Source organism: Alosa sapidissima, chromosome 24 (genome assembly GCF_018492685.1).
Source record: "Alosa sapidissima isolate fAloSap1 chromosome 24, fAloSap1.pri, whole genome shotgun sequence".
NCBI lineage: Eukaryota > Metazoa > Chordata > Actinopteri > Clupeiformes > Clupeidae > Alosa > Alosa sapidissima.
The window spans coordinates 5,982,862-6,002,344 of record NC_055980.1 but is presented as its reverse complement, the minus strand read 5'-3'; the positions used below and the strand labels follow the sequence as shown (position 1 = coordinate 6,002,344).

The 19,483-nt window shown below is 42.0% G+C and overlaps 2 protein-coding genes across 11 annotated transcripts in view; one reads left to right on the top strand and one right to left on the bottom strand.

The window, feature by feature from the left end:
• Nucleotides 1–4,727, top strand: part of nlrc3 (NLR family, CARD domain containing 3) — a 24,294-nt gene extending 19,567 nt beyond the window's left edge. For 2 of the 3 annotated variants that reach the window (XM_042082865.1, XM_042082866.1), the window contains 5 exons: nt 3,143–3,226; nt 3,370–3,453; nt 3,972–4,055; nt 4,225–4,308; nt 4,398–4,727. In XM_042082865.1, the coding sequence (XP_041938799.1) occupies nt 3,143–3,226; nt 3,370–3,453; nt 3,972–4,055; nt 4,225–4,308; nt 4,398–4,488 (427 nt within the window). In that variant the 3' untranslated portion in view covers nt 4,489–4,727. Of the gene's footprint in view, nt 1–3,142; nt 3,231–3,369; nt 3,454–3,971; nt 4,056–4,224; nt 4,309–4,397 lie in introns of those variants that run through there. The other variant, XR_006027113.1, reaches the window with a different exon arrangement.
• Nucleotides 4,728–4,753: 26 nt separating this feature from the next.
• On the bottom strand, nt 4,754–15,760 carry cluap1 (clusterin associated protein 1). Of its 8 annotated transcripts, none has more exons than XM_042082871.1 (13): nt 15,617–15,760; nt 14,836–14,888; nt 14,482–14,593; nt 13,397–13,481; nt 13,062–13,241; nt 11,525–11,704; nt 11,108–11,241; nt 10,599–10,740; nt 10,049–10,121; nt 9,769–9,888; nt 6,169–6,221; nt 5,792–5,848; nt 4,754–5,360 (listed from the first exon to the last, which is right to left on the bottom strand). In XM_042082871.1, the coding sequence occupies exons 2-13, from the start codon at nt 14,855–14,857 to the stop codon at nt 5,157–5,159; spliced, it is 1,362 nt and encodes a 453-aa protein (XP_041938805.1). In that variant the 5' UTR covers nt 14,858–14,888; nt 15,617–15,760; the 3' UTR covers nt 4,754–5,156. The 8 variants fall into 8 exon arrangements, with proteins under 8 accessions (XP_041938805.1, XP_041938806.1, XP_041938808.1 ...); XM_042082872.1 differs by having other exon boundaries at nt 15,645–15,745; XM_042082874.1 differs by having other exon boundaries at nt 14,836–14,911; nt 15,617–15,743.
• Nucleotides 15,761–19,483: the final 3,723 nt, after the last annotated feature.

The following is a 19,483-nucleotide window of genomic DNA, read 5'->3' as shown; positions in this document are numbered from 1 at the left end:
GGTGAGCCCAGGCTGTATCAAGTCCCTATCACTTTGGATAAGCACGGTACCAGCAGGGAGTTTTGTTCTGAGAGTTCTGGGGCCTCATTTAGAAAGCGTTCTTACGCACAGATTTGATCTTAAACGGTGCGTACGCTCAAATCCATGCCAACGCTCAGATTTATAAAAACCGTCTTTGACGTGGGAAAGTGCTTATCTCCACGTCAGGTTCAAACTTGACGTACGACCATTTCCTTGTGGTAATGTCGGGGTACTGCAAGTAATCTGAGGTCTAAGTGCGATGCATTTTCAAAATTTCAAGACCAACGATCTCATGTCTTTCTTAAAGATATATAAAGATGTTTTTGGATGCAGCTTAATGTTTCATGGTTTGGCATAAAACTGCTAATGAGAACTATAGCCCACTTAAGAAAATGAAAAAACATATAGCTTACTTATTTCATAATATCTATTAAAAAAAACACCAAGACCTACGATAGAATTGATTAGATTGAATAGATTGAAACATTCTTACAGGTGATCTAGTATATTTAGTGTTCTCACCAATCTAATATTGACCATAAAATGTCCAATTGCCCTCGTTTAGGAGAGGAAAAGTACATTCGTGCCAGGGATGTAGTGGTAACATAAGAGGTGGGTGAACTATGAATTCTGCAATCTCGGTGAGGTGGACTGTACGGAGGGACATGAGCAAAAAAAATTCTAAAGTTTAGTTTCATGTGCTCACGTGAAACTTTCATGTGCTCACGTGAAACTTTCATGTGCGCACATGAAAGTTTCATGTGCACACATGAAAGTTTCATGCAAAAAGGTTTTGCGGGCACACACAAAACTTTCATGTGCTTACGTGAAACTTTCATGTGCGCACATTAAAGTTTCACGTGAGCACATGAAAGTTTCACGTGAGCACATGAAACTAAACTTCAGATTTTTTTTGCTCATGTCCCCTTAGGGGCTCCGTAGGACTGCGCCATGTGGTATCGGATTTTTAAAAAAAGGCATTCGAACATGTTTGATAATGGTGGAGGTTATTGTGCAGTCATAGGCCTATTCTAGGGTGACCAGACGTCCTGAAAAATTCGGGACAGTCCCGATATCCAAGCAGTTGTCCCGAATCCCGAATCCTGCCCTAATTGTCCCGAAAATTAGAGCAAAGTCTAAAAAGCAGACTCTCGAGTACTTATTGTCTGATAGAACACACACACACACACACACACTCACACACACACACACACACACACAGCAACTATAGACCGTACAATAAGGTAGAGACAGCTGAGCAGTAGGCCTCGTAGGCCCTACGTAGGCGGCCTATTTTTCATTCATTCATTCATTCTTTGTTGAAATGGAGACTCCACGTAGCTAAAAAGCCAAAACGTATCTGCAGGTACCGACAAGACTGGGTAGGGAAATACCCCTGGATTAGTGCAGTTTTACGCGATGAAAACAAAGCGTTTTGCAATGTATGTAGGAAGGAGTTTGGTATTTCACATGGGGGGAGTCAGATGTCATCATTATGGCGCGGAATTTTGAAGTTCATGTTAACTTCGTCCCAAATTTTACCCATTCTCATCTGGTCACCCTAGCCTATTCCCAGCTTCTTAACAGAAAGGTAATATTTGAATGTAAGCTATACAATGTAGGCTATAGGTATTTTATAATATATATAGCCTACACAACCAAGGGACGGAAGTTATCCTCTGAAAGCAGGGCATCTTCATATTTAGTGTTGCGTCGAAGTTGCGTAAAGAGGTGCAGAGCGCGCACCTGTTTGCTTTTTTTGACTGGCAGTGCCCATCAGATGACAATACGTGAGTTGAATAATGTAGGCTAAAATATAAAGGTAGGCCTAAAGCAAACAATAAAGGACAATGTTTAAGCCATTGGACATTATTGAAAGAAAACGATAGCAAAGCTATGCAGAATGAATGAATAATGACCGGCGAACTAGGCTACTTTTTCAGCAAAAACATAGCCTATCCTTAAACAAATGTTAAGCCTACATGACATATCACGCTTATAATTAAGTCCTCTGTTTTGTAGGCTAAATCAGCATATTACCCTGGGTCAAATTGGAAACGTAGCCTACAGTAGCGTACTGTACCATAACGTGATTATGCTGTAGGCCTAGAGGTCTTTCCTTCATTCCTTTCAGAAATGATCTAAGATTAAATGAAGGATGGTTTCTACGCAACCCTTTTATAAACGAGGCCCTTGTTCTATTCTAAGAACTAGTTGCCTGGTTATTAAGGTGAACCTTTCTTTTTATGTGCAGCGTGGCCAGCACTAAGTGCATAAAATGGTCTTTCTTTTTTTTTTTTTTTTTTTAAGTATATTTTTTGGGCTTTTATGCCTTTAATGCAATAGGATAGTGAAGAGTGACAGGAAGTAAGTGGGAGAGAGTCTTGGGGTGGGATCCGGAAAGGACCACGGGGCGCGAATCGAACCCGGGTCGCCGGCATATGGTGCAGGTGCCCCAGCCAGTTGCGCCACGGCTGGGGCCATAAAATGGTCTTTCATGTGGCTGCTCCAGCCTTTCAGTTCATAATGTCTCTGTAATGTCCATGTTCAAGTCCATTATATCCAGAGCCGCTGGTGTGGAGAAAGATGCAGTCTTTACGCACGCTTACATGCACCATGTAAAGAAACTGACTTTATCTCTCTCACTTTCTCTTTCTCTCTCTGCCCATTGTGTGAAAGAGAGAGAACTAGGTGTCATTCTAAGCGTATCTTTATGACTCTGTGTGTGTGTGTGTGCGTGAGAGAGAGAGAGAGAGAGAGAGAGAGAGAGAGAGAGTGTGAGTGTGTGTGTGTGTGTGTGTGTCAGTGTATTAGCCTACATCCCTGCTGAAAAGGAAAGATGAAAGCTTGGGCTAAATGAATCAAGGGGGCACAAAAGAAAAACAATAGCAGTCATCATTAGATTGTCATCCACGGCTAGACAAAATGTCCTCAGAAAAACAGGAGGGGTCAGAAGGGGACATTAATGGGAGCTTATTACTTACATACTGTATTGAATCCATATCTCTTGATGGATTTGTGAGTGCATGCACTTGTTTTAATATTTGAATATTGTTCTTGTGTGTGTGTGTGTGTGTGTGCGTGTGTGTGTGCGTGTGTATGTGTGTGTGTGTGTGTGTAGTTTGCAGGAAAATGCACTTGGAGATGATGGTGTAATTTCTTTGGCCACCGCACTGAAGACAAACTCTTCACTATCTGTGCTATAGTAAGTGTGTGTGAGAGAGATTATTATTATTGTTCATTAAAACATATATTTTATTATTTATGTTTCATACTTCAAGTTCATACTTTTTTTCTAAAATGTGTGTGTGTGTGTGTGTGTGTGTGTGTGTGTGTGTGTACTGGTAGTCTCCAGGGTGTATCTATGGGAAAAGCAGGTGCTGTGGCATTGGCCGAAGCTCTCATGATCAACCAGACCCTACACACTCTCGAGTAAGTCTGTTTGGACACACACCAACTGAAAACACAAACCTCCATATGGCCTACCCTCCCAAACTCCCCCTAATACTCATTTTAAGATACTAGGTGAAAATGGTTCCTGGTAAATTAGGGAGTTCAGAACGCCATTGATGCCTATTACTGTTTGGATAGTAAATGCCTTTTTATTTCCAATAATTCTTGTCAAAATATATTATTATGTACAATTCCAGTGGGGAGAACAGGGACATTCTTTTTTGCCATGTTTTATTCAAGATTATTCCCAGTGTTTTACAACTTAACTGTATCCCTTAATTAAGACATACATTTCAAAAAATAAATAAGAATTGTGGGCAATACCATGACAACAGAACATAATGTATTGTGTGTGTGAAGCCTGGGATGTTCACTGACTTGAATATTAAGAGCTCAAATGTTGACCACCATATATCCTCACCTTGTAAGTGTTGAAACGAATGACATAATTAATGACCAGTTAGGCTGACTGGATTCATGTTATTTCATTATTTTAGTCTCCGTGGCAACTCCATCGGAATGGTCGGTGCGAAAGCCTTGTCCAGCGCTTTGAAGACCAACAGAGGCCTCAGGCGGCTGAAGTGAGTGACGTTCCCTTGAGCTTGACTGTTTCTGCTAGATTATTATGGGCTGGAAAGCTTCTATCTCAGCCTGAAATGGCCTCTGTAAAACCCATGAATAAATTCCTCTCACCATGTCTTGTGTATGTGCTTATGTCACTGTTAACATTGTGTGTGTGTGTGTGTGCAGTCTGCAGGAAAATGCACTTGGAATGGATGGAGCCATTTTCATTGCCACAGCACTAAAGGGAAACCACCAGCTGACTTACATAAAGTAAGTGTGTGTTTATGTGTGTGTGTTGTTGTCCATTGTTCATAGCATTCATAAGTAGGGATTCAAAAGAGTGTGTTTGTTTCCTGCAGTTTGCAGGGGAACGGCATCGGGGAGTCAGGGGCCAAGGTCGTCTCGGAACACATCAGAGCAGAGGCTCCAGAGTGTGTGGTTGACATCTAATGAGTGTGTGTGTGTGTGTGTGTACCAAGAAATCTCTGTGTACAGTGTTTTTTATTTTTTTACAATATAACACTTTATATTTTCATACTGAATATTTTTTTATTTTAATTTATTTTTTAATATTGTAAATTAACTTGTGGAAGTATGGACTTGTTTTTACTTTTCTATCTAAAAAAAAATAAACTTTTCCATCAACTACATTTCCATGACTGGTGTGTGTGTACTGTATGTGTGGCTGCACAAAAACACAGCTATGGACTATAAGTAACATTAGAAACATATTACTTCTTTATTGACATGACATACAACACACACGTGAGGTGACAGATGGTGGGGTCAGTGAGCACTTTTGAGACTAGGAGTGGACGGAGTGAATGAGTGTGTGTTAAGAATAAGACATTGGTCTCTCTTTAGCCAAGAACAAGCGTGAATTTGTGAGTGAATGGATGTATATGGAATCACTGCTGATGCACCCTTAGTGTGTGTTTGTGTGTGTGTGTGTGTGTGTGTGTGTGTGTGTGTGTGCTGAAAGTCATTCTTATTAGAGAAAGGACTCAAGATGAAGCATGCTTGTTATATAATGTGTGTATAAATGATATGTAGCTGTTCTCCTGTTCTCCCGTTGGGCGGGACTTGAGTGCTAAAAGTCATTGTCGTGCACTTGAGTGCTAAAAGTCATTGTCGCTCTCCTCCTGTATGGGAGGCCTCATGCCTCCCCTGGTGGGCCTTTTGTGCTCTAAGCCCACATCTACGTCGAGATCCGCCGCCTCATACTCGTCACCTTCCTCATCCTCCTCTTCGTCGTCGTCATCGTCTTCATCGTCATCCTCGTCGTCGTCGTCATCATCCACATCGATCTCGCTGTCCTCCGACTGCAGCCAAACAGAAAAAAACATGGCTGATTTGTATTTGCATCAGTAAGAAGGAAGAAGGAAGCCCTGCATGTTTAAACATCAAACAAGAACATTACGACGAGCTGCGTGTCTCTTTTGACATTTTTAACTGTAGACACAAACAGGAAATCTTTACCTAACACACACACAGACACACACACACACACAGGATACGTACTGAACCTCATACAAAAATATGGCTATTGTAACACACGTACAGACTTGTGCTAACTAATGGAAAATAATGTGGAGATGTCACACACTGGTTCTACTGTACACCTATCACACACACACACACACACACACACACACACACACACACACACACAGAATCTATCGCACGCACACACACACACACACAGAATCTATCGCACACACACACACACACACACACACACACACACACACACCTTCCCTTTCCTCCTCCTCTGACGCTGAGGCGGAGTGATAGAATCCTTTCCACTGGGCTTTTGAGAGGGAGCACAAGTGATGGAGGGCACAGAGTAAGATGGAGTGAGTCAGAGAGAGATGATGATATAGAGGTGGGCACAGCAGGGGATGTACATGTGGGCTCATGGAAGTGATGGAACACTGAATGTGAGAGACAGAAGGGACTGGACAGAGTATGTGTGGATGTGTAAAAGAAGGGGGGCGTCCTTGTTAATCTCAAACTGAATCTAAGGTAATCTACTGAATAAATTGTAAAAAGAAATGTGTGTGTCAATTAATGACAGAATTAGCTGGTGAGGTTGTGTGTGTGTGTGTGTGTGTGTGTGTGTGGACTCACTTCCTCATTCTCCCCTCCCTGCATGGTCCCAATGACACGAGTACCGGCTCTTGCTGCGGAAGGCAAAGCAGTTAAGACATCAGTGACCATTGTGTGCGCGCGCACACACACACACACACACACACACACACTAATACTGTAGAAATCAACCCAAATGCCTTAGACTGAGAATACTGTTTGTCTACCAGCCTAATTTTCACGAAACCCAGTGAAAAAGTTTGCCTATGAAAGAACCAATCACATTTTGGAGGAGACTAGACTCACTGGAAGGATCCACAAATGTCATTTCCGATCACTTGTGTTGCACTATTGACCCAGTCAATGTGTTCCTAGAGAGTTTCAAAACCAACCCAGATACTTGAAATGAAAATGAAGCTGACTTTAGCGTAATTCTCTACAAAATGTTGACTTTAAAACCTTTTTTTTTTTTTGCTTGTCCCCAAGTGACCATTAACTCAATGTGGTTTTCTGTGCCACTGGAAATACCTTAGGAATGCACCTGTTTGTTTATGCAGCTGAGAGGGTCTATTATGGCATCAAGCCTCAGTGGAGATATCTGCTCTCCCTGTGTGCCCTTCTACTGGTGATACATGATGGTATATGGCATCAGCAATTACATGTTTATGACAGTTATGGGAGTCTTATGTGAGGGATAATGGACGACACAGCGTTGGGGTATCAGAAAAATAACGCACGTTTGAGGTGATGATGTGTCCACAACGTGACGTGAATTGCCCGTTACACCTCGAAGTGCATTCTTTTTCTGATACCCAAACACCGTGGATATCTGAAAAATAATGTACGTCCTACAGAGTACATCACAATAGGAAATTTAACCAGGCAGTGGTATAATATAATATGGTATAGTATATAATGCGTGTTCTCTCACCACAGCACAGACAGGATCTAAAGGGTGTGTGATGTACACATTTCTGTGTGTGTGTGTGTGTGTGTGTGTGTGTGTGTGTCTGTGTGTGTCTGTGTGTTCTTGATAATTCCAACACCCATTGCACAAATAAGTAGACACAAGCCTAGAGGGGATTCTAACCACCCCCCCGCCACCACATCATTTGTGTGTGTGTGTGTGTGTGTGTGTGTGTGTGTGTGTGTTCTTGATAATTCCAACACCCATTGCACAAATAAGTAGACACAAGCCTAGAGGGGATTCTAACCACTCCCCGCCACCACATCATTTGTGTGTGTGTGTGTGTGTGTGTGTGCTGTTGCTGTTTTCCTGCTGGACTTTTTTTTTTAACACAACCCCTCGGGGCGCTTTAGTCTCTCACACTCCTAAGTGCTTTTGCTGAGTGCTCACAATCAGCTCTGAGACCTGCCGCCAGCAAGTGTCCACTCCAGGCCCACTAGTCTCTTCACAATACGCCAACTGGGTCAAGTGCCCTCGCTTACCCCACAGGGAGCACCATGACCTCTCCCACCATCTTACCTCCCTGATGCAGGGGCTACTTAAAAGAGAGAGGGGACCAGCCTGTACTATGTTTAGACGGTCTGTGTGGTTCTATTCGATTTTGGGGCCAAGCATCAAAGCTGTCAAGGCACCTCTTGTGTTTCTTTCTTTTATTATTATTATCCATCATCTTTCTCAGGATTTCTACAGTAGCCTATAGAACCATCTGGTAAAAATTTGGGTAATTTGGCACACTGCACTTCAAGCGCTCTAGCACCACCAAAGGGTCAAAGCTAGACATGCGTACATACACACATAACTTTTGACCCTATGCCTAATTTTTAAAATTGCAATTTTATGTTCTCCAACATCTGCACGGGTGAACAGACCAAGCTTCATCAAGCCATTTACATGGAATTTACATATTTGAAAGCGTTCCCCCATCTTAGCCAATTGAAATCTGTGGTGAAGCCACCAAACAGGAAGTGACCTTACATCTCAGCCAATCTTTGTTGCTTGACATGAAACATACTGAGACCTTATAGCCATATGCTTGACGTAATAATATTGAGTTGCCATGGTAACTCCGTCCTGCTGAGCTCTGTGCCCCCTCATTGCTGCTTGAAGTTATATTTTTTGTGATTTCTTTTCATTTTCATATGAAACATCCAGGTTACCAGCAACTGTCTGACATGGACGGTATAATGTTTAGAACAATTAGGATATATTATACTAATAGATATTTTGCCTTTGAAATACTGATGTACAGAACATATACACTGCACTGCAAGTAGATCTGGATAAAATACATGTTAGTGTTTTTGAGTAAATGCAAATTACACTTCCTATAGATAAACTGTACCGTCTCTGTGAGGGTTAAATCCAAAGTGTAGATGCTGTATGTTATTACACGCTTATCTTAAAGCACTGTGTCCGGCTGTTGCTCATACCTGTGTTCAAGGATTGTAGAAGAAGCAGGCGGGTAGGGAGAGGGCACACAGTCAGGTAAGCAGCAAGGAGATGGATAACAGGCAGGCAAGCAGGTAGCAGGCAGGCAAACAGGTAGCAAGCAGGCGAGCAGAGGACAAGCAGGCAGGCAGGGAGGGAGAGAGGTAGGTGGCAGGCAGACAGGCAAGCAGGTGGTACACAGTGGTATTCCAAATTGTATTCCACGAAGGATAGTTCATTCAAAATATAAACTCCAATACAAGTTCCAAAAAACTTCAAATCAAATAGGCTAATAGTTCCAACTTAAAGCGGTAAAAAACTATTTCAATACGGCATCTTCCATTGTCTAACTGAGACTGCTCACCATGTGGAAGACGCCATCTTTACCTTTACCAGGTGACTTAAGACTATGTCAAAATAAAAGTTCCCAGCTGAAGGCCAGCAAATCTCAAGCAAAGTAAGAGTCTAAACCAAAAAGCAAATTCAAACTAAATTTGGCTCCAACAGTCTCCCTCTATCATTAAAGGCCACCGTTGCATCATTTTTTCCATGTCATGAATTAACAACAAAGGGGTTTTTAAAAGATGTCCTTTTAGAGGCAGCTCTACCTGTCATCTGTCCCTCTGGGGAGTTTGAGCTCTGAGGACGGCCTCAGAGTGAGAGAAGTCCATTTAAAAGGTCCACTGCTACTTTGGCCTGAACTCAACTCGGAGGTTGTTCTGTCCACCTGACCTTTAGCGCCGAGCGAGACATGCAGCCTACCGACACCAACCATGCCGACGGACATCGTCATGGTCATCGTCAGCGGCCAGGAGCAGGGCCAAATGCTCACACACACGGTCAGCCGTGGTTAGATTGCGAGCAGAGAGAGGAAACAAAAAATCCTGTTGCCTGAAATAAGAAACAACGGCCTGTCGGGCGCACTGATGTTTGTGGAGACGTGTTGCCCTGGAGATGTACCTCGCCCGGCGCCTGTTCTCCACAGGCAAGGGGAGAATAACTGACAGGGCGGAGAGTGGCACAGGAAACTGTGAATGTCACTGGAAATGTCAATGTATCCCCATGTCTAGTGGCAGTTCCCATTCCTCTGTTAAGGTGTCCCCATGTTCACATATGGTTCTCCTATCTCCATGGCTAATGTGACTATCTGCTTCTGCCAATTCTTCAGTATACGAGCGTTGTGATTTGTCTGTGTGAGTGTGTAGTGTTTGTAGTGTGTGTGTGTGTGTGTGTGTGTGTGTGCTTACCTGCTAGGGGAGCTTGTTGTTGTCGTAAGAGCTGAGGTTTGGGTGGTTTGTGCTCATCTGTTTCACTGTCTGAGCCTTCATCATCTGGGATTTCCATGTCAGACTCCTCTTCACGGCCTGCTGCACACACACACACAAATCACATAACAATTACTCACACATTATAGCATCTATATTTCATGTGAAGAACAGAAAATGGGCAACAGTCTGAGTGTGTGTATGTATCTGTGTGTGTGTGTGTGTGTGTGTGTGTGTGTATATATGTGTGTGTGTGTCATACCTCCACTCCTCATTAGTCTCCTCTCCTCCTCTCGTAGTTTTGTCTGCATCATGCGGATGGCATTTTCCGTTTCCTAAACAACCAAAACCAACAGCGTACATTAAATTCCAACAACCTTTTATTGCGCATTACCAACATGGATGTACCGGTAACCATGGAGTTTAGAACTGAGAAATCTTGTAAAATGGTATTCTATTGTTAAACTGAAGTATGAAGTTAATTCTACAGGTTTCAATTGTGCCATCAAAAGAATAATGCTCTGCAACCAACATTATTTAGTTCCTTGGTCAGACAAAATCATAGTATAAGTACAGATAACTGAAGTAATTTGAGCTGGCTTAAACTTTACCCGAAGTGTGTCACCATCACTGTATATGCATGTAGTGCACTTGTATACCTAAAACAACACTAAAGTGGTCATATCTATGGGGACAATCATGGCCCTTGATTAGTATATCCAGTGAGGTTGTATATCTGTGGTACCTCAGGGTGACGGTCATAGTCCTTGATGACTATATCCAGTGAATGAGTTTTGTAATATCTATGGTACCTCAAAGCGCTCCTGCTCCAGCCGGTGGTAGTCCTCCAGTTGCTGCTCCAGGAAGCTGAGGTTGCGGAATTTCTCCACGTACGTCTCGTACTGCTTCTGCAGCTCCTCCTCAATCTTCTCGTACTCGTCCATGAAGGCAGGTCTGTAGAGCGAGCAGGACCAACCAAACCGCTTATTTGAATGGGATTCTGTTCCATTTCACATGTACAGTTACTGAATGAGTGAGTGAGTGAGTGAGTGAGTGAGTGAGTGAGTGAGTGAGTGAGTGAGTGAGTGAGGGAGGGAGTGAGAGAGTGAGAGAGTGAGAGAGTGAGTGAGAGAGAGTAAGTGAGAGATAGATAGACGAGAGCAAGAGAGAGAAAGAGAGAGAGATAGAAAGAGACAGAGAGAGAGAGAGACAGAGAAAGAAAGAGACAGAGAGATAGAGAGAGAGAGACAAAGATAGAGCAATAGAAAGAGACAAAGAGAGAGACAGAGAGATAGAGAGAGAGCGAGAGAGAGACACTCACCGTACACTCTGAAGTGTTTGAAGGCGTTTCTGGTTCCTCTCCAGCTCCTGCTTCTTCTTCTCTATCTTGGCATCCAGACTTTGCTCGTCCGACGCCACGTTATTCAACATCTCCTTTGTCTGACTAACATTCACCTGCAGAGCAAAAAAAAAGCCAAATCAGGAAAAATATATTGTTGCCTATATTGCTATTTTCCTTTACAGTATGTATTAGTCAGTGTGCATGATGAGGACACTGGTGGAAATTATGTTTGTTTATCAGTACGTTTTATTGTGGGTTAGTTTGTTTAGAATTTGGAGCATGTGTGTGTGTTTGTCTGTATTTATGTGTCTGGATACAATCATAACTGAGTGAGTATCCTAACTAATAACTGTGTGTGTGTCTGTGAGTGTGTGTGGGTGTGTGTGTGTTTCTTACCAAAACATCTTTTACTGCCGCCCTGAGTGCTTTCTCTGTGTCGTTAATCTCCAGTGGCCGGGCGATTGCCAGCATCCTGTTCTCTCTCAGGTCCTCCTCTCTCCCCAACAGGTCGTACAGACTTGCACCTTTGGCAGTGATCTCTGAGCCAAGCTGCCGTGCAGCCTTCAAGTCTGCAATCTAAACACACACACACACACACACACACACACACCACCAACAACAACAACAACAAATTGACAGTTATATTGCGCAAATATTGGAGCTCATCAAAAAAAATCACTTACTTTGGATCTACAAGGGCAAGGCTAGTATTTGCTATTTTCACTGATTACATACTGAGTGTGTTTGTGTCTGAGTGTCTATTTGTGTGTGTGTGTGTGTGTGTGTGTGTGTGTGTGTGTGTCTGGAGGCGGTTGCTCACACACATGGAGTGCTCTGACAGGGCTTATTTGTTGAATTGATTAGATTATAAATGAGCTACACCCACCCAATTTCTTACACAAACAGCATTAGGGGATGACACACACACACAATTTTATCAGCAGGAGTTTACTGCCAGTCAAAGTTAACCACCCCAAGGCAAAGCTCAACCTTTCAGCCTTTCAGCAGGAGAGCAAAGACACACACACACACACACACACACACACAAACACACACACACACACACACAAACACACGCACACGCACACAACTTTTCCCAGATATTCTTTCCTTCTCTGGAACTCAGCATGGCTCCTATCAGTTGGTGTCATGGAGACCTGTTACCACGACAACCCAAGCTGAGAAAATCATAAGATTGAATCGGGAGGGTTGAATCAGGAGGGATAGACTCCAGCGATGACTCTTTCATACCCCCCCCCCCCACACACACACACACACATTAATCCATCATATCCTTCTATCACTTCATCTTTCAAACCCAACGGCCAATCACAGTCACTTGTCCAGCAAGAACAGCCAGCTCATTCTCTGAGCAATTACATTCGTATAAAGAATCTCATTCATCTCAACAAGAGCTACTCAAGAAGGTGTGAGAGAGTCCTCAACAGCTGTCACCAGCGATTGAAATTGACACCAGTCACCAACCAAGTGCTGGTAAATTATGAAAGTGGGTGGTAGACTTGATTTACTATGGCTGCTGAATCTGACCATTTATCTGTCAGTGGCAAGTAGATATTCACTATAAGTGACAGATCAATGGGAGTTGCTCAATATGTAAATGAGTGTGATGTGTATTTATACATACTGTACGTATAGACGGACAAAAAGCAAATGCTTGCTGTTTTTTTCTGTTTTTTCAAAGCCATAAAAGCATCCCATCCAATTAAAGTAAATGCTATGCTGACACCCATATAGCTACAGCGACGAATTGAATGAAATTCTCTTCAAAGAGAAAATAGGCTATGCGGGACTAGATCCATCCCACCGCAGGAACAGTGCCAAATCCATGCCAGGAGTTCAATCTTTTGATCCTAAATCTCTGGCCAACTCCCTGTTGAGTGTGTGCTTTGCGTGACGCTGCGTGCCCTCTCACCTTTGACCCAAGGTCAAACTTAAACTTGGCACTGTCGTCGTGCTGCTGATCCCCTGTAGCATTCTGATTGGTCTTCATGGCACCGTAGAGCAGTGACGTCATCTTGAGGAGTTCACGAACCGCATAGCCATCAGCCTGATACAGCCTCTTGGTGTTCACCTTAATGTGGGCCTGTGTGGCCTACACAGAATGACACACACACACACACACACACACACACAAATCTCGTGACATTTAATTCACTTAATTCTACTATTCATAGTCAACTATACACGTTCAGTTAAATGTAGTGCATGCACTAATTTTGGCATATATGTATCCGTCTATAAAATTACCATAAATTGGGCCACTGCCTTGATGAAGAATACACGGTCTGACTCTGTATCTATGTCACTTGGAATGTCCATTTGAGGCTCATACCTAAAATGCACGCGTGCACACACACACACACACACATTGAATATTCCCCTTCCATTGCTTGTCAGAATTAAACAGTCAAATGTTTGTCAGACATTGTCACTTGCAGACCCTTTTACAAAGTCAGAATTTTCAGATGAAAAATATTTGCACAAAATCACGCAGATAAATTAAAACATTCTCTTCTTAGTTTTTACACAATGACAGAGTATTAGGGCCACACATGAAGAAAAAATATATATTTTTGCCAATATTTTGACAAGAATAAAAACTTCTTGACATTCAAAACTAGTTAGTATAGTTGTTGCTAAAGCCGATTCGAGTCGTCAGCCAACTGATTGAGTCTGAGACTGACTGTCCAGATTCAGTGGCAGCTGAATTACTCTATCACTCTTCACCTGAATGAATGAATGCACACCTGTACATAACTAACATGTCTCTTCTTCCTGAGGAGACTAAAGAAGGTCCACCTGTCCCCTCAGATCCTGGTGAACTTCTACCGCTGCACCACTGAGGACATCCTCACCAACTGTGCCACAGTATAGTATGGCAAATGCTCTGCCTCTGACCGTAAAGCACTTCAGAGGGTGGTGAAAACTGCCCAACGCATCACTGGTTCCTCACTCCCCTCCATCGAGGCCATCCATATGTCAACTTTATTCTCGATTTTGAGTTTATGTCGAAACGTCGCGATTAAAGTCGACATGTCGAGTTCAATCTCGTCATGGCAAAATGTTTTTTTTTTTCCTTCATGTGTGGCCCTAATACTCCGTCGTATTACACACTGGGGACGAAATTCTTTGGGATGAAAAATAAATTCGTCCTCGGTGTGTAAAGACTGATAAGAGCACATGCATTTAATTACCTTCATGATTTTGTGTGAATATTTCGTCTAAAAATTCAGACTTGGTATGAAAGGGCTTTAAGGCTGCAGCCTTGTCATACTGATGTATCTGTTTCAGTTCAAACACAACACACAGTTGTGAATCTCTCTCGCACACACCTCTTCACCAGCCATATAAGGATCTCTGCCACAAGGGGGAAGTTGGGAGTGCGAAAATTCTCCATAGAGATCAGCCTTGGGTACCCAAGTGCACGCGTCATCTCAGTGAAGTCTACACACACAATCACACAGAGCAGAACCTTTCTTTTACTGTCTATGAGCAGAACAGACTGTCAAGAGCAATGTGCCAAATATGATCTTATTAGCAGAACAAAGATGAAAAGAGATTAAACTAACAGGGTAAACATTATTTCAGGTTCTTTAAAACACGTGACAAATGTATCTTTCATGCATGCAAAGTATCTTTATGCAAACTTAAGGAGTCAAGTTTTCACAATGTATGACATTACTCACTTCTTAAATCCCTGTACGACATGGTGTGGTGACAGGTCAAAGGGATGTGCCGTCTGAAAAGTGGATGAGAGGGAAGCTTCATCCACCCATAATCAAAATATAGTCATACTGTTACATGAACGTTTACGTTAACGTTTAGTAGTTGATTTGAAACTGTTAAGCAAGCAATCCAGATTTGTGTTGAATAATACCTGGTAACACCATATAGTGACTAGAGACACTTTTTAGCATAATTTAACGACGATTAATATTACTATGAGAAATAAGTTGATGTCGATAACAAGGGCAGAATTCTGCTGGCTATGATAACAAAAAATAGTAGAAGCTAGTCGTACGTTAGCTGCTACTAGGTTTGTTTACGTTCGCCAGCTAACGTTATGCTAAGTTGCACACAAGTGTCCTGACTGCAATTTGATAACGTTAATATACTGCTTGATTAAAATGTTTTTGTCATGAAATAACTTAGTAAGCAACGTTAGACTAGTATTAGCTTAGTTACTTGGCCGGTAACATCAGAACTCACTAACTTGGTTATCCTTGGTTATCCATAAGTTAACATTAACGTATATCTATCTATCGAGCTGCTATGCTTGCTTGATGGCGATAAGTTAACGTTAACGTTAACGTTAGCTATTCGGCTGAGCTAACGTCAGCTAGCTGCTATGCTAGTTAACACAAGACTAAATATGCACGGTTAAAAACAAATTGTATAACATCAACGTCTCACTAGAGACGCCGAGCGAAACCTACTTCAGTAGTAATATGTCTAACATCTACTTACAAACGTGGATTAAACGACTACAGCTTATGTTAGGTGACCTGGCAATCTTCTTGCCTGCTGGACATTTAGGTTCACTGGCCTAGCGTTGACTGTAGTTGCTCGTCTCTATGGCAGCCAAATTCCAACGGATACTTCACTAAGACAAACTTTGTGACATAGTAGGTAAAACGCTTTTCTCGCTCCGTTTAGTTCTTGCTGCAAAGCTCTGCAGAGTTAGCCTAGACATCTAGACGCGCCCCTAGCGGCAGCAAATTACATTTACTGCCAGGGCTACTGCAGAGATGGCCCGCTATGCTAACTGCAGAGTATGACATTTCAGATTTTCTACTATCTTTCTACCTATTGACAGTATTACATTTTTGTTAAGGACTCCATTTCAACTCAATTTCAGTGATTTATGCAATTTGAAAAAAATATTGAAAAGGTATTTTAAAAAAAGAATAATTTTGAAATAGAGTTTTGATTTGTTTGGGCCTTAGGCTAATTGTCCTAGCCTAAATATGAATCACAGACCAGGCCCAGATGTAGAATATGAGTCTGGGCCAGATCCGCACCAATTGCCATGGCAATAATAACTGTACTGGGCCAGTTCTGGCCCAGATCTGTCTCTGATCTGTAATTCCAACCTGTTCCGGTATTGGCCCGTTGGAAGAAATGACCCCGGGGCAGGTCCATTTAGTGGATCTGCGCCAAATGCTAATGGACCAGATCTGGCCCAAATATATTTTGCTGGAGATTTGGCCTATGTACGCTATAGCCTATGCTGCTGACATAGCCTAATAAAAAAAGGTTTCAATGACAAACAGAGATTGGCTATCATAACACAAGTCAATGAAAAATTAAAGAATTCGAATTTGTCTGAGGAATCACACACACACACAGACACACAGACACACACACACACGCGCGCCGAGACACATCTCCTCTTTCAGTGCAATCTCATCCTCCCAGAGCAGTATCTTGGTTTACCACAACTGCTGAACCACTGTAGACTACACACACAAATCAGACAATCCATGTGGAGAGCCCAGATTTTTAGCATTTTGAAAACATAACTTTGCATTAGGCAATTTGAACTTCTGACTACATCCTTGCAGATCAAGTCTGACCTGAGCTGTGAAAGCGTGGTTAAACTATGTGGGCGTGGCCAGGCTAGAGCTGTGCCTGTTACTGTACAAATTCACTGCTCCTCTGTTCCATGGAAACTGACATATTGTGGAAGTGAAGCAAATAATAATATATTGTTGAAAGTGATTCAATTATGGTGGTGGGATCAATGATTTCCGTATAGGACAAAATACAAGATGTGACATATTATTATGACCTCCGCACAGCTTGCCCAGTTTCGTGGAATTCCGTTCATGGGGGGCCATACAATACTGTATGTGTAAATTTAGTGACTGTACACCAACTGGTCTGTAGATGGCCGGACACAGTTGTCTGTGAATATCTCGAGAACCGTAGGGCCTAGGATGACCAATTTTTTCTGTATGTTGGCCTCCAGGGGCCATGTAAACCTATATCCACTCATTTGATGTAGCGCTACCTAGTTCAAAATGAAAAAGCAAAAATGAGGCATTATTATCACAGGTATCTGGCTAACAGGTTCAAAACTGCACAAAATTTGAAGTGTAGGATCATCATGACACCCTATGAATGTATGCCAAGTTTCATGGAATTCCGTTCATGGGGGACCACAATAAATATATGTGTACATTTAGTGACTGTACACTACGCATGCACACACACACACACACACACACACTCATGAACACACACAAACACACACATAAAGATATGTGCACACACATGCAGGCACACACATACTCACACACACATACACACACACACGCGCACACAAACACACACACACAAGCACAGACACACACACAGACACATAAACACACCCACACACACACACACACACACACACACAAACATGCATAAAAACACATACATGCAGGCAAGCAGGCACACGCACACGCACACACACACATAAACACACACACACACACACACACACACACACACACATATACCCCATTACCCCTACACACCCACTCACAAGCGAACACACACACATAAACACACACACAGAGACACATAAAACACACACACACACACACATGCAGGCAAGCAGACACACACACACACACATTTGATTTCTTTATTTGAATCCGCCAATCACATTTCTTACAGAAAGGATTCAAATACTCTCAGAGATGACACAGCTTTGACATTCAAGAGTACATAAAGCATTGCTTACACCACACAGCAAGGCTGCCTATCACAGCTGATATGGAGCAGAATTTTGCCAGCTGTTTAGATCTTAGTGCTGCAACTAGGCACATGTTCAGTACCAGAGGTGGGACCAAGTCACTGTTTGGCAAGTCACAAGTAAGTCCCAAGTCTTAGCAGTCAAGTCCAAGTCAAGTCCCAAGTAAAGACAGAGAAGGGCAAGTCGAGTCCAAGTCCATGTCACATCAAAGCCAAGTCGAGTCCAAGTCTAAGTCCCAATCTTTTTCAAGTCCTGAACAAGTCATCATGTACTATTCACATAATAATGCCATTATTAGACTATCGATCATAATTTTAACACATCAATCTAATCTACAGTATTTTTTTATAAATACAGATTAAAATATGTTCAATGTTTCTGTCTGGAAATCTTTTACGATATATGCATGCGCATACCTGTGTGAAATATATGCATAAGCATACCTGAGTGATCTGTACGAAACGGATAACTACATGACACTCAGCACAGCAGCAAATATATATTGTTTTTCCAAATTGGGCATCCACTGTAAGGATGAGTAATAATTTGACTGATGGCATTTCACTGCGCTAGTAAATTGCTGTGGTTAAATATGTTATGTTTTTATTAGGGCTGTCAAACAATTAATAAACTAATTAATCTCATATTTTGAAATGAATTAATCTAGATTAATTGCAAATAAAAAGTACATTTTCTCCCTAAAGACTAAAGCTTTGTATATAGCATATTAAATACAGCATAAATCACACAATTACTGAGTAACCACAAAGGTAAAGTAAAACACTTCTATATTATTTAAATGATAATAATGACACAGTAATTTTGTTTTAAAGTATTAATTTCTTAAATACTACACATTTGATGCTGTTTAACTCATTTGTAAATGGTGCACTGTCACTTTAAGCCCATTGTGTGCCACTGTCCAAACGTTCTCCTAATGATCTTTTTTTTACCAGCTCCATTCAAATATAGCTATGACTAGTCCACACCGTGGACTCTCTAACATTGTGCCACATGTATAGCACAATCTCCAACTCTAACATTGTGCCACATGTATAGCATAATATTAACAATGATAAGCATGATATTAAGTTGGCACAAACAGCTTTCATTCCTTTGGAAATAAAAGCATGTAATGACATGATGCTTGCTAGACATTTTCTGTTTGCAATTAAAAGTGAATTATGAGCCTGGTAGCCAGTAGGCATAATATCATGTGCTTCATGTAAACGAATTATTGAAGAGTTCAAGACTCACCAGTTCCATTACACAAAGGCAAAGACAACTCTTCATATTCTCACAAGCGAAAACACACACACACAGAGAAGCACGCATATACATAAAAGCATATCACACATGCACACACTGATTTACATACATAAAATTAGCAGGAGTAGGGGACGGAGTGGGAGATGGAGACAAATTGACAAGAGTGATTTATTTTTGCTAAAAGAATGTGCAATACTGAGCGGCGGTCATATGTTGCACCGCTTTGCGGTACATCTAGTTATTGCACAACTTGGCACACGCGCGTACGCACCCACGCACAAGGACACACACACACACACGCACACACACACACAGTCACA

What these genes read in the sequence shown, in the direction of transcription:
- cluap1 (XM_042082867.1), bottom strand. Translation starts at nt 14,917, where the DNA reads ATGAAGCTTCCCTCTCATCCACTTTTCAGACGGCACATCCCTTTGACC. An exon ending in AGGCAGTGGCCCAATTTATG is followed by an intron (nt 13,242 to 13,396) that starts GTAATTTTATAG and finishes CATTCTGTGTAG; the next exon opens with GCCACACAGGCCCACATTAA. An exon ending in CGGCAGTAAAAGATGTTTTG is followed by an intron (nt 11,242 to 11,524) that starts GTAAGAAACACA and finishes TTTGCTCTGCAG; the next exon opens with GTGAATGTTAGTCAGACAAA.